The sequence below is a fragment of the Symphalangus syndactylus genome, chromosome 3, assembly GCF_028878055.3.
Source record: "Symphalangus syndactylus isolate Jambi chromosome 3, NHGRI_mSymSyn1-v2.1_pri, whole genome shotgun sequence".
Lineage (NCBI taxonomy): Eukaryota > Metazoa > Chordata > Mammalia > Primates > Hylobatidae > Symphalangus > Symphalangus syndactylus.
The window spans coordinates 7,831,360-7,845,353 of NC_072425.2; the positions used below are offsets into that span (position 1 = coordinate 7,831,360).

The following is a 13,994-nucleotide window of genomic DNA, read 5'->3' on the forward strand; positions in this document are numbered from 1 at the left end:
GGATGGGCCCATCAGTTGGGTTAGCACTCCAGCAGGTCCTGCCCCTCAGGCACAGGTGCTGGCGGGGGGTGGCCGGGTCAGCCTGGAGGAGGGAAACTGAGGCAGGGTGGTTCACCGTGGTTCACTGTCCCCCCCCATCCCACCCTCAGGGGTTGTTCCCGGCCCCCTTCCCCTTAGCCTTCATCTTCCCGTTCACCCACCCTCTCTAAGCCTCTTTCACCCCTTGCTGCCCATGTGGGGCCTGCAGCGGCCTGGGCTGGGCTGTCTCCGTGTCATGGAAGGGACAGGGAGGGCTTCCAGGAGGAGGCGACCTCCGGGAGGAGACTGAAGTCGGTGAAGATTCCTTAAGGGAAGGGCATCCCAGCCAGAGGGCAGGGCACAGGCCAAGGCCCCAGGGAGGCTTTGAGGCTCCTGGAAGCTTTGAGGCTCATCGGCGGTGGAGCCTGGTGCACTGTGGGCAGGAGACAGGAGAGGGGCATGAATGGCCCCCCGAGCTCACGCCCCGTGATCTGGGCCAAGTTCAGACTCTTGCCTTAGGCCATTTCAAGGCTCCTCAGGAGGGTGGAGGGTGGACTCAGTGAGGGCTGGTGCCACATGGGGGACAACAGGGGAGGGTCCTGTGGGCTTGAGGGCACTGGGTGTGCTGGGCAGAGACATCCACTTGGGTTCCTTTGAGACGCTCCCCGTGGCCACCTGAGAGGCAGTGGCGTGGGTGTGCTGGAGTCCCTGAGAGGCTGGGTCACTGGGGTGAAGCTGTCCTGGGCCCTGGGGGCGGTTAACTCTGGAAGAACCGAGAGGAACACCCGCTCACTGGAGGGGCTGGTGTGGGTTTGGTGGTCGGCCAAGGGAAATGCATGGGGGAGCTGCCAGGAGGCAGGACGTTGGGGCTTCAGGCCGAAGCAGCCTCCGTCCTGCAACTGTAGGGGCTGAATCATGGCAGGAAGAGGTCGAAAAAGGAGCACGGCCCAGCCGAGGCCCAGGGAGACCCTGCGCACAGGACCAGGCCAGGCTGCAGCTGGACAGCCGCCCACAGACCGACACAGTTCATGGGGGCATCGTCTCCAGAGGCTTCATTTTGACCATGTGTAATGCAGCGCTGGAAGCAAACACACCCCCTAGCATCTTCCTCAGAACATTTTCCGCCGGGCGCAGTGGCTCACGCCTGTCATCCCAGCACTTTGGGAGGCCGAGGCAGGTGGATCATCTGAGGTCAGGAGTTCAAGACCAGCCTGGCCAACATGGTGAAACCCCATCTCTACTAAAACTACAAAAATTAGCCGGGTGTGGTGGCGATGGCCTGTAGTCCCAGCTGCTCGGGAGCCTAAGGCTGAAGAATCACTTGAACCCGGCAGGTAGAGGCTGCAGTGAGCCGAGATCGCGCCATTACACTCCAGCCTGGACGACAGAGTGAAACTCTGTGTCAAAACAACAGCAAAAACATTTTAAACTTTCAGAAAAGTTGCAAGAATAGCAGAGCGCCCAGAGCGCACGCCGCGTCTTCAGCCGACGCTCCTGTGAAATCTTGCCACACGCGCTGTCACTCTACCCGCTTTTGTGCTGCCCCATGTGTAAGCAAGCAGCAGCTGCTGTGACCCACAGCTCCAGGCCCTGCAGCCTCCGTCCCCCAAGAGCCAGGGTAGCCCAGAGTTAACAAGGGGTACAGCAAGGCTTTTCCGGGCCCTGGTGGCCCAGGCATGCCCTTTATTTTTATTTTTTATTATTATTTATTTGAGATGGAGTCTCGCTCTCTTGCCCAGGCTGGAGTGGGGCGCGATCTTGGCTCACTGCAAGCTGTGCCTCCTGGGTTCACGCCATTCTCCTGCCTCAGCCTCCCAAGTAGCTAGGACTACAGGCGCCCACCACCACGCCCGGCTGATTTGTGTGTGTGTGTGTGTATTTTTAGTAGAAATGGGGTTTCACCATGTTGGCCAGGCTGGTCTCGAATTCCCAACCTCAGGTGATTGCCCAGCCTCAGCCTCCCAAAGTGTTGGGATTACATGGATGAGCCACCGCGCCCGGCCAATTTTTGTATTTTTAGTAGAGATGGGGTTTCACCATGTTGGCCAGGCTGGTCTCGAACTCCCGACCTCAGGTAATCTCCCAGCCTCGTCCTCCCGAAGTGCTGGGATGACAGGTGTGAGCCACCGCGCCCGGCCCTAGGCATGCTCTTTAGAGTTTTTCCAAAAAACCAGGATCAGCCAGGTGCTGTGGCTCAGGCCTGTCATCCCAGCACTTTGGGAGGCTGAGGTAGGCAAATCACCTGAAATCAGGAGTTCAGCTTGGCCAACATGGCGAAATTAGCTGGGCATTGTAGCTGGGCATTGTAGCTGGGCATTGTAGCACCTGTAATCCCAGCTACATGGGAGACTGAGGCAGGAGAATCACTAGAATCTGGGAGGCGGAGGTTGCAGTGAGCTGAGATTTTGCCACTGCGCTCCCGCCTGGGTGACAGAGTGAGACTCCGTCTCAAAAAAAAAAAAAAAAGAAAGAAAAAGAAAAGGCCGGGCCCGGTGGCTCACACCTGTAATCCCAGCACTTTGAGAGGCCGAGGCAGGCGGATCACCTGAGGTCGGGAGTTCAAGACCAGGCTGACCAATATGGAGAAACCCCGTCTCTACTGAAAATACAAAATTAGTCGGGTGTGGTGGCACATGCCTGTAATCCCAGCTACTCGGGAGGCTGAGGCAGGAGAATCGCTTGAGCCTGGGAGGTGGAGGTTGCGGTGAGCTGAGGTTGTGCCACTGCATTCCAGCCTCGGCGACAGAGCAGGACTCTGTATCAAAAAAAAAAAAAAAAAAGGAAACGAAAATCCAGGATCCAACCAGGAGGCACTCCTTGTGTTTTGCTGCCTTCCCCGGGTCCCTCTGACCCGTCCCCAGCCTTGGCGTTCTTGCCCTTCCCCGGGGACAGGCTCCACAGGCCCAGGCTGAGCTCTGGATGTGTCTGATCTTTGCCTCCTGGCCGGATACAGGTTGGACGTTTTTGGTCAGAGCAGCACTGGGACACGCTGTGTCGGTCACATCCAGGTGTCCATCTGTCCCTCAGCAGGTGATGCTGAATGTGGCTGCCTGATTGAGGCCCAGTTCTCCCTCCCTTAGATGTGGGAACGAGATCTGGGTGCTGTGTGGCCGCACCCCCCGACCCCTGTCACCTAGGGCCAGCGGCTGCAAAATGGCCATTTCCTGCATCTATTCCATTTTTGCATCTACTAGCTGGCATTTTCCTCTCACCAAAGGCCCCCTCCACTTTAAAAAATCTATCACTACAGACTTGCAGGTTTAAAAAAATTAATGTGTTAACATTCATTACTGTCATCTTTTAATTACTTATTTTGAGACAGTCTTGCTCTGTCACCCAGGCTGGAGTGTGGTGGCGCAATCATAGCTCACCGTAGCCTCCAACTCCTGGCTCAAGTGATCCTCCTGCCTCAGCCTCCTTACAGGCATGTGCCACCACACACGACTAATTTTTATTTTTGTTTTTGTATAGATGGGGTCTTGCTATATTGCCCAGGCTGATCTTCAACTCCTGATCTCAAGGGATTCTCCTACTTCAGCCTCCCAGAGTGTTGGGATTACAGGCATGAGCCACTGCATCTGGCTCTTTCAAAATTTTTTGACGGTGGTAAAATCTATGTAACATTTATCACATTAACCATTCATAACGCACAATTCACTGTCGTCTTATGCCCAGATTCCCTGAGGTCCAGCCAGCGGTGCCCCTCCAGTGGGTGCCCCTCCAGCGCGGCTTCTGTGTCTTCGTAACCAGCCCCTGATGTGTTTTGAATGCGTCCCGTCTTCCCTGCCCCACACCTGGAATCAGCCTCTCTCCAAGGAGCCTGTCTCGGTCTGACCAGGGCTGCTGTGCAAAGGACGCTGGACGGGTGGCACTCATGCCTCACAGCTCTGGAGGCTCCAAGTCCGAGGTCAGGACGCCAGCATGGCTGGGTGCTGGTAAGGTCTCTTCTGGGTTGTGGACTGAGCTCTCCGGGGTCCCTTTTATGAGGGCGCTGATCCTGGCCATGAGGGTGTCACCTTCATGACCTACCCACCTCCAAAAGACCCCGCTTCTTTTTTCTTTTCTTTTCTTTTTTTTTCTGAGACAGAGTCTCGCTCTGTCACCAGGCTGGAGTGCAGTGGCGCAATCTCGGCTCACTGCAAGCTCCGCCTTCTGGGTTCACGCCATTCTCCTGCCTCAGACTCCTGAGTAGCTGGGACTACAGGCACCCGCCACCACGCCCGGCTAATTTTTTGTATTTTTAGTAGAGATGGGGTTTTACCGTGTTAGCCAGGATGGTCTTGATCTCCTGACCTTGTGATCTGCCCGCCTCGGCCTCCCAAAGTGCTGGGATTAAAGGTGTGAGCCACTGCGCCCGGCCAACCCCACTTCTTAATACCATCACCTTGCAGGAGCCAGGGTTTCTTTTTTTTTTTTTTTTTTTCGAGACAGAGTCTCACTTTGTCATCCAGGCTGGAGTGCAATGGAGCGATCTCGGCTCACCGCAACCTCCGCCTCCCAGGTTCAAGCGATTCTCCTGCCTCAGCCTCCCGAGTAGCTGGGATTACAGGCATGTGCCACCACACCCGGCTAATTTTGTATTTTTAGTAGAGACAGGGTTTCTCCATCTTGGTCTGGCTGGTCTGGAACTCCCAACCTCAGGTGATCCACCCACCTTGGCCTCCCAAAGTGCTGGGATTACAGGCGTGAGCCACCGTGCCTGGCCTAGGGGCCAGGGTTTACAACACACAAATTTTGGGGAGGACACATTCAGTCCCTAGCAGGACCCTGGTTCCTTTTAGGGAAGATGGGTTTTGGAACCAGACTCTGAGCTCTGGTCTGCACACTGCTCCTGGGGTCTCATGCACAGAGCAGAGAAATCTCTGCACAAGTTCCCACCAATACCACAACGCCCCCAGCCCTCCGGCTCCCCAAACAGGTGTGTGTCTCCCTTCAGAACAGAGCTGCTCAAATGTCACTGGGGTGTGGCCCTGTGCAGGCCGAGGCAGGAGGATCACTGGAGCCCAGGAGGTGGAGGCTGCAGTGAGCTATGACTGAGCCATTGCACTCCAGCCTGGGCGACAGAGTGAAACCCTGTCTCAAAAAAAAAAAAAGAAAAGAAAAAGAAAAAGCCCCTTGGAAGGGGCCTACAGGGAGGGGTTTTGGGGAGGGAGAGAGTTTTAACCCACCAGTCGGTCAGTCCCAGAGCAGCAGCCCCGGGACCTCAGCTTGGGCCCCTCTAACGCTGGCTCTATGAATCAGGAGCAGGGGCCACAGGGGACGGGAGGTTTAGGGATAACCCCATGGCCTGGGGGACCAGGGTGTAGTTAAGGTTAGTGGCTGTGATACTGTTTTTACTTCAAAACATTAAGAAACTGTGGTAGAAAATGTGGTATTACAAAAATGTGGTAGAAAATGCAAACAGTGTGGACAGACAGGAAGCAAAATTGAAAGTCTGTTTCTGCCTGTCAGGGGTCATCCCACAGATGGCTCCTTGCGTCTTTTTTCAGCTCTGTACAAGCAGAGACTCAGAATGACAGATCCTAATGCTGATTTTCTGCAATTGCCTGGCTTTTCCCCACTTTATTTATTAGCTTGCTAGCGCTGCCATGCAAAGGACCACAAAGCGGTCTTTTGTTTTGTTTAAAACAACAGAAACTGACGTTGAGAGGCCGAGGTGGGTGGGTCACTTGAGGTCAGGAGTTTGATACCAGCCTGGCCAACATGGTGAAACCCCGTCTCTATTAAAAATACAAAAGTTAGCCAGGCGTGGTGGTGGGCGCCTGTAATCCTAGCTACTCGGGAGGCTGGGGCAGGAGAGTCGCTTCAGCCCAGGAGGCGAGGGTTGCAATGAGCTGAGATTACGCCATTGCACTCCAGCCTGGGTGACAGTGAGACTCCATCTTAAAACAACAACAACGCCGGGTGCGGTGGCTCACGCCTGTAATCTCAGCACTTTGGGAGGCTGAGGTGGGCGGATCACGAGGTCAGGAGATTGAGACCATCCTTGCTAACACGGTGAAACCCCATCTTTACCAAAAATACAAAAAAATTAGCTGGGCGCGGTGGTGGCCGCCTGTAGTCCCAGCTACTCGGGAGGCCGAGGCAGGAGAATGGTGTGAACCCGGGAGGTGGAGGTTGCAGTGAGCCAAGATTGTGCCACTGCGCTCCAGCCTGGGTGACAGAGCGAGACTCCATCTCATAAAAACAACAAAAACAACAGAAGCTCACTGCCTAGCAGTCTGGAGGTCAGACATAGAGACCGAGGCTCGGGCAGGGCTGCTTCCTCCTGAAGGCCTTGGGGAGCATCTGCTTGGCTCCCGGGCTTACAGATGTGCCACCCTGATTTCTGCCTGCGTCTTCACATGGCCCTTCCTGTGTGTCTGTGTCCAAACTCACCTTTCTGTACTGACATCAGTCATAGTGGGTTAGGGCACATCCTACTCACCACATTTTAACTTGATAACTTCTATAAAGACCCTATTTCAGCCGGGTGCAGTGGCTCACATCTGTAATCCCAGCACTTTGGGAGGCCGAGGCGGGTAGATCTCCTGAGGTCAGGAGTTCGAGACCAGCCTGACCAACATGGTGAAACCCTGCCTCTACTAAAAGTACGAGGAAAGAAAAAAAAAAAGCTGGGCATGGTGACGTGCACCTGTAATCCCAGCTACTCCAGAGGCTGAGGAAGAATTGCTTGAACCCAGGAGGCAGAAGTTGCAGTGAGCTGAAATTGCACCACTGCATTCCAGCCTGGGCAACAGAGCAAGACTCTGTCTCAAAAAAATTTTAAAAAGACCCTGTTTCCACATAAGGTCACATTCTTTATTTTTTTTTCCAAGATGGAGTTTTGCTCTGTTGCCCAGGCTGGAGTGCAGTGGCGCTATCTCTGCTCACTGCAACTCCGTCTCCCGGGTTCAAGCCATTCTCCTGCCTCAGCCTCCTGAGTAGCTGAGATTACAGGTGCCTGCCACTATGCCTGGCTAATTTTTGTATTTTTAGTAGTCTCTACTAAAGACCAACATGGGGTTTCACCATGTTGGTCAGGCTGGTCTCAAACTCCTGACCTCAGGTGATCCACCCCCCTCGGCCTCCCAAAGTGCTGGGATTACAGGCATGAGTCACCGTGCCCAGCCCAAATAAGGTCACATTCTGAGGCACCAGAGGTTAGGACTCCAGCCTAAGGATTTAAATTTAAGGGGACACAAGCCAGGCCATTTACCTAATCTCAGGCCCTCCCTGCAATGGGCATGCATGGAGTCACCTTTTCCGTCCTTCTCCCTGGACACAACTGGAGTCTCCCATAGACAGGGTGGTGGCTGTGCCACGGAGCCACAACACGCCATGCCATGCAGTGGGGCAGCCAGCACTCACTTGCCCTTCACAGGGAAACCAGCCGGGCGTGGTGGTTCACGCCTGTAGCTCCAGCACTGTGGGAGACCAAGGCAGGTGGGTCACTTGAGCCCAAGAGGTAGAGACCAGCCTGGGCAACATGGCAGGACCGTGTTTCTAGCAAATAAATGAATTGATTAAGCCAAAAAAACAAGGAAGCCACCGGGCTGATCCCAGGTGGTGAGGGCACAGGGGAGTGTTGGATGGCCACCGCCGCTCCACAGTCCACAGCCCACGCCCACAGAACGCAGTGGGGCCGCTGCGGCGATGAACCGAGTCTTGTTCGGTTTGTTTCTTGAGACGGGCGTGAGGTGAACGCTCTTCCTGTGTCTTGTTTTCTTTCTCCTTCTGAGCCACCCGTTCACGGCCTCTGTCCGTGCCGTCATTTTTCCTGTGGGTTTGCGAGGGTGCGTCTGTCGGTGTTAAAGACACAGGACACCGGGGCAGCAGAGGGGGCTGGGGGCCTGGGGCTTCTCTGTGGTTGGCCATTTGCCTGCCAGGGATGTGGGTCAACAGTGAGCACAGCTATAACCACAGTGTCAAGAAAGAGCCGAAATACTAGGGCTCGGAATCGAGGTGGAGGCCGGATGGAGGGAAATTGAGGCTCAGGACACCAAAGGATGGGGGAGCCACATGATATTTCCAAGGCTCTGTGTCCAGGAGCCCCGACCGGCGTGGTATCCAGAGAAGCTGAATCAGGCTGGGCTGGCTGGGGCAGCACTGGAGTGCGGTCTGCCAGGGACGGGTGTGGGGCCTGTACCAAGGCACTGGGGAGAAGGTGAGCAGGAAAGTGGTGCCACCTCAGCCGCCCTGGCCAGGCTCATGAGGCACCACACCGCCTAGGGGAGGTGTGGCCAGGCCAATCCTGTGGGCACCCCGGGTCTCTGGGTGGAGTCTCCCCTTGGTGTACCTCCCTGGGGCTGCCCCCTAAAGCATCAGGGCCAGGCGGGATGAAGGCACAGTTGGCGACCCCAAAGGGCCAGACTGCTGTGGGTTCCCATCACGCCAGGAGGCTCAGAGCAGGCTCACACCTGTGGACCACCAACCTCCCCTGGCCTCTTTCTTCCAGCCACGCAGGCTGTGGCTTCTAACCCCTCTCCTGCTGCTGCTTTTTAAAGGTTAAGGGGTGGGGGTAAGAAACCTGTGCTGAGCGCCAGTGGGAGGGATGGGAGGTGGGGTGGAGACCTGCACTGCCGGCCAAACACCAAAGCCAGGCTGGCCTCCCCGCCCTGTTGCGGGCAGGTCTGGAATTTGAGCCCCGCCCTGAGCGGGGAGGGCCCTGCCTGACTGCTCCGTAGCTGGGAAGGGGTGGCTCCCCCAGGTGGGCTTATCACCCTCGCAATGCCCTGGTGCTGCAGACGGGGAACTGAAGCCAGGCTGGGCGGGTCATTTCTCCTGCTCACCCACACCCACTGGCTTTCCGGGCTGGGAGCACTGACAAGAGGTATTTGCTGAAGGGAGAGCCATAGGGCAGGTTCTGAGCTGGGTTCACGGTGGAGGTGGTCCTGAACCAGAGCCGCCCCCTTCCCAGGTGACACCCCCTGCACTCTTCTGGCCTGTAGGCTCTTCCTGTGCCCCGCCCCCTGGTCTCCACCCACCACGCTTGCTCCCAGCACACTCAGCACCGGGTGGGCGGATCTCCATGCGCACCAGACTCAAGTCCAGGGCAGCCCCCCACACCATTCCCCCACCCTGAGGTCACACCCTCAGGCTCAGACACCCCGGGGCCGGGCTGGCGTTGCTCAGGCAGCTGGCTTTGCGCGCTGGGCAGCTTCATCTGCCCGCCCAGGTGGCTCCACGGGGCGGGACCCTCGGCCAGGGAGGGCGGGGCGCATAGGGAGACTTAAAGAGCTCCCCAGGTCCCCACCCGCGCCTGACGGCGGCAGCTCCCACCATGGCGGAGACCAAGCTCCAGCTGTTTGTCAAGGTGCAGGGCAGACTGAGCTGCGGGGAGGGTGTCTGGGAGGAGGCACTCTTCTGGGCTTTGCTTTCTGGGGCAGGCTGTGGGGTGAGCCTCCCCAGTAATGTCTGAGCCCCTTCCTGTGGGTGGCTAAGGGGACTCGGGCAGCCCTACAGAGAGGCTGAGTAAAGTGGGACCCAGCGAGTCACCCAGAGAGGGGTCAGTGGCCCTGGTCCTTTTCCCAGCCTTGGCTCCTTGGCCCAGCCCAGTCTTCTGGAGGGGAGCCCCTTGGTGGGGAGGTACCAACCAGGCTGCCAGCGGTGGAGCTTAAAGTCGGTGTTCCAGGATGGGAGGTGCTGGGCCAGGCAGCCCCATCAGCTCTCAGGTCGGGGACTGGGGTGGGGGGGGCTGATGTGCTGTTGGCCACAGTGCCCAGTCTCATGTGTGAATCACTTAGAAAACAGCTTGTGGGGCCCACCCCACCCCTGCAACCAGCTTTTGGGGACTGAACCCAGGGGCCTGGCCTGTGTCCAGGCTCTGGTAAGATTCCAGGGGCCAAGCCCGCCCCAGGCCTCATGTCTCCCAGCAGCTCTGCGCCCCTCCCCACGTCCTGGGGACCAAGTCAAGGGCCCTCACTGGGCACTTGGAAGTCGCGCCAACCAAGCTGGAGCCCTGGCGGCCCTCCAGTCCCACTGGCAGTGGGAGGCGGGTCCCGCCCAGCCTGGTGGCAGGATGCCTGGGTCTGTTCCCAGCCCTGACTCCCCCTGCTCCACCCACCCAGGCGAGTGAGGACGGGGAGAGCGTGGGTCACTGCCCCTCCTGCCAGCGGCTCTTCATGGTCCTGCTCCTCAAGGGCGTACCCTTCACCCTCACTACGGTGGACACGCGCAGGTGAGGCCCCACCCTGTGGACCCCCGCCTGGCCTCGCACACTGGTGGGCCGGCCTCCTCCCACCCCGCTGCTGCCCGCAGGTCCCCGGACGTGCTGAAGGACTTCGCCCCCGGCTCGCAGCTGCCCATCCTGCTCTATGACAGCGACGCCAAGACAGACACGCTGCAGATCGAGGACTTTCTGGAGGAGACGCTGGGGCCACCCGAGTGAGAGCCCCGGCAGGATGGGAGGCGAAAAGAGTGGGGCCCAGGGAGGACGCGCGCAGGACAGAGCCCAGGAAGTCGCTGTGGGGTACTGTGGGGCCAGGATGGGGCTGCCCTAGTCTAATGGAGTCTCTCACCCCCTCATCCCGCAGCTTCCCCAGCCTGGCGCCTCGTTACAGGGAGTCCAACACCGCCGGCAACGACGTTTTCCACAAGTTCTCCGCGTTCATCAAGAACCCGGTGCCCGGGCAGGACGAAGGTGAAGCAGGGTCAGGGGGTCAGGTGCCCAGGCGGGAGGGCGCTCTGGGCCGGGTCCTCACCGCGCCGCCTGCCCCTAGCCCTGTACCAGCAGCTGCTGCGCGCCCTCGCCAGGCTAGACAGCTACCTGCGCGCGCCCCTGGAGCACGAGCTGGCGCTGGAGCCGCAGCTGCGCGAGTCCCGCCGCCGCTTCCTGGACGGCGACCGGCTCACGCTGGCCGACTGCAGCCTCCTGCCCAAGCTGCACATCGTCGACGTGAGCGCGGAGGGAGGGCGGGCGGGCGGGCGAGCCCGGTGCGCTGGGGCACGGCAGGTCCTGACCGCGCCCCGCGATCCGGCCCGCAGACGGTGTGCGCGCACTTCCGCCAGGCGCCCATCCCCGCGGAGCTGCGCGGCGTCCGCCGCTACCTGGACAGCGCGCTACAGGAGAAAGAGTTCAAATACACGTGTCCGCACAGCGCCGAGATCCTGGCGGCCTACCGGCCCGCCGTGCACCCCCGCTAGCGCCCCACCCCGCGTCTGTCGCCCAATAAAGGCATCTTTGTCGTGAGTGAGGATGTCCTGACATCTGAGGGGCCAGAGGTCTCGTGATCCCTTCCCATCCCCAAACCCCAGGGTAGGACGCTCAGCCCGATAGCCCAGAACCACAGGGGCAGGAGAGCCGGGGATCGGGCGGGTCCCGTCCCCCATGCCGAGAAGGCGCAGATTCCAGGCCTCCTGCAACTGGTGGCCTCAGGGATCTCCAGGACCGGATTGGGCTCCCAAACCAGTCAGGCCGGGGTGGGGCAGGGTGCCCCAGGTGGATGGGGGCTGGCACATTCCTCAATCCTGTCCCGGGGCAGGTGCTCCCCTCCCCGCAGGGCACTTCCACAGTGTCTCAGGGTCTGCACGGGACTTCTGTCTGCATCCTCCTACTGGGCTCCGTGCCCTGCCTGGGTGCGGCCTGGGAGGGTGGGAACAAAGTTCTAAGCCTTGGGGAGCCCTGGCCCTGCCCGGCTGGGCCCCTCTCAGCTCCTGGGCTGGCAGGGCTGGAATAGCTGGACGGTCTGAGAGTGCTCACCTCCCTCCGGCCCAGCAAGGAAGTCTCCAGGGAGCTGAGAGGCTGCAGCATCTGTTCACATCCTGTGGCCCCACACCCAGAGCACAGGCCCAGGGGTGTTCCCTGATCCCTTCCCAGGCCAGTGCCAGGAGTCAGAGCCTCCAACCAAGGGAGCCGTTTATTTGACAGGGAAGGAATTTCAGGAGCTGCTTTAGTCCTGGCCCAGAACAGGCAGGTGGAGGTGGTGGCGGGGGGATCTCTGATGCGGGCCTTGAGACTGCCTCTCCCCTCACAGGCAGACTCCCCGCGGGGCCACACTTGTGCTGCACCTTCAGGTCTCATCAAAGTCCACGCCACCAGCTGGTTTCTTACTGGGAGGGAAGAGGGGTGTCACTATGGCACTATGGTGTGGAGAAAGGAGTGGGGTCTAGGGTTGGACCCTGGGCGCAGGAAGGGGCCGGTGGGAGGGTACCTCTTGAACCCGGGGTTGATGAGCGACTCTCCTGGACACCGCCTCCTGACTCCAGGTCCAGGGCCACCTCTCTGGGGATCTGGGTCTGCGGAAAACAGGATGGGGGCGTTGGGGGCGTCTCCTGAACCTGGCAGCATCCCAGCCACAACCTTCTCGGAATAGATAGGCATTCTTTTTTTTTTTTTTTTTTTTTGAGACGTTGTCTCGCTCTGTCGCCCAGGCTGGAGTGCAGTGGCGCAATCTCGGCTCCCTGCAAGCTCCGCCTCCCGGGTTCACGCCATTCTCCTGCCTCAGCCTCTCCGAGTAGCTGGGACTACAGGCGCCCGCCACCACGCCCGGCTAACTTTTTGTATTTTTAGTAGAGACGGGATTTCACCGTGGTCTCGATCTCCTGACCTCGTGATCCGCCCGCCTCGGCCTCCCAAAGTGCTGGGATTACAAGCGTGAGCCACCGCGCCCGGCCTAGATAGGCATTCTCTCTGGAGCATGAGGCTTGTTCTGGTGGGGGGGAACTGAGTTCCAGGTTAAAGAGCACAGCCCTACTTGAGTCACAGGCGGACATGCCTTACCTGGTAAGAAGAGCTGAGGCCCTGCAGGCCGGGGGCTCTTCCTCGGGCTGGCAGCTGTCTCTTCTGCAGCTGGGGAGGAAAGCCCATGGGAACCCCACTCAGTGTCAGGAGTGGGGGCAAGAGCAGGGGACCCGAGTGAAGCTATGAGGTGCCCACCCCCAATCCTACCTGCCAGTCGCCGCTCCAGGCTCCACACGCGTTTTGCCAGGCCCAGTGTCAGCGCCTGCAGCCTGGGGGCTGCCTCTGGGCCTGGTACCTTGGAGAGGTCAAAGGCCAGTGCCAAGGGCCCCCCTGAAAGCGTCAGGGATGCTCTGTCCTCCTGCAGGGTCAGAGCCACAGCTTGCTGCTCACAGGCTGCCCTGGGAGAGGAGAGGTGCTGAGAGCTGTGGCAGACCCTCCTCCTCCCCACCCACCCTTCCTCTGTGCTTGGGTCTCACCTGAACCGGGGGGTGATGTCCTCAGCCGCACTCAGGCCAAAACGGGCTTTCTAGAGAGCACAGGGGCTTGTCACCAGCTACCTGGAACCTGAGACCCACTGGGAGCACCCGAAACCTGCCCGACCCCAGAGCCACCTGGGACCCCTAGCCAATGTGAGGACTACAGCTACAGGGCGGGCAGAGGGTGTCAGAGCCTTCTGGGGAACCCCAGTTGTCGGTCACCCCATAGACGATCTGGACTGCAGGGAGGGGTGTGGCGGCTCCCAGACCCGCCCAGTTACCCACGAGGGCCGCCAGGCTGTCCGGCGTGAAGCAGGTGCTCCAAAGCTCCGCGGCGTCGGTCACGCTGGGGGACAAGGCCTGTCAGGCGGGGCCGCCCGCGGAGCTCCCCGCACCCCTACCTCCCCGCGGACCCCCCACTCACTAGAGGTTGAAGTCGCCGCGGTCCCCCTCCCCGCTTCCCTCCCCTTCGCAGTAGCACACGAAGCGGGGCGGCTCGGGGCCCGGCGGCAGCGTGCAGAGCGGTGGCGACAGCGGATCCATGGCGCCGGGCGAGCGGGAACCCGCTGGGGCGGGGCTTGGGCGCCGGGAGGGGCGGGGCTGTGCGGGCTCAGGGCTCCTGCGCGGAACAACGGCTTCCGGAGCTGGGTGCAGGCCAGTCGCGGGCTTACGGAGCTTGCGCGGGGCGGAGTCCGGCTGGGGGCGGGGTCTGTAGGTGGAGGCGGGGCTAGGGGCGGGGTTATAGGGGGGTTGGGGGATTGGGAGCGGGACTAAAGGCACAGGCCGGGCCCGGCGGACCCGGTACCCGCGCGGGCTTCTAGCGACTAGAGGCCGGGTTT

The 13,994-nt window shown here is 59.7% G+C and overlaps 2 protein-coding genes across 4 annotated transcripts; one reads left to right on the top strand and one right to left on the bottom strand.

Moving 5' to 3' along the window:
* Positions 1-292: 292 nt before the first annotated feature.
* CLIC3 (chloride intracellular channel 3) lies at positions 293-11,188 on the top strand. Of its 2 annotated transcripts, XM_063636711.1 has the most exons (7): positions 293-1,568; positions 3,694-3,953; positions 10,068-10,177; positions 10,258-10,383; positions 10,533-10,639; positions 10,719-10,894; positions 10,984-11,188. In XM_063636711.1, exons 2-7 carry the CDS (start codon positions 3,786-3,788, stop codon positions 11,140-11,142), a joined length of 846 nt encoding a protein of 281 aa, XP_063492781.1. In that variant the 5' UTR covers positions 293-1,568; positions 3,694-3,785; the 3' UTR covers positions 11,143-11,188. The 2 variants fall into 2 exon arrangements, with proteins under 2 accessions (XP_063492781.1, XP_055126269.1); XM_055270294.2 differs by lacking the exons at positions 293-1,568; positions 3,694-3,953 and adding an exon at positions 9,038-9,313.
* On the bottom strand, positions 11,138-13,804 carry PAXX (PAXX non-homologous end joining factor). 2 transcript variants are annotated; one of them, XM_063636710.1, is made up of 8 exons: positions 13,580-13,804; positions 13,441-13,501; positions 13,156-13,205; positions 12,887-13,077; positions 12,719-12,787; positions 12,150-12,234; positions 11,699-12,044; positions 11,138-11,581 (listed from the first exon to the last, which is right to left on the bottom strand). In XM_063636710.1, exons 1-8 carry the CDS (start codon positions 13,696-13,698, stop codon positions 11,516-11,518), a joined length of 987 nt encoding a protein of 328 aa, XP_063492780.1. In that variant the 5' UTR covers positions 13,699-13,804; the 3' UTR covers positions 11,138-11,515. The 2 variants fall into 2 exon arrangements, with proteins under 2 accessions (XP_063492780.1, XP_055126270.1); XM_055270295.2 differs by lacking the exon at positions 11,138-11,581 and having other exon boundaries at positions 11,838-12,048; positions 13,580-13,790.
* Positions 13,805-13,994: the final 190 nt, after the last annotated feature.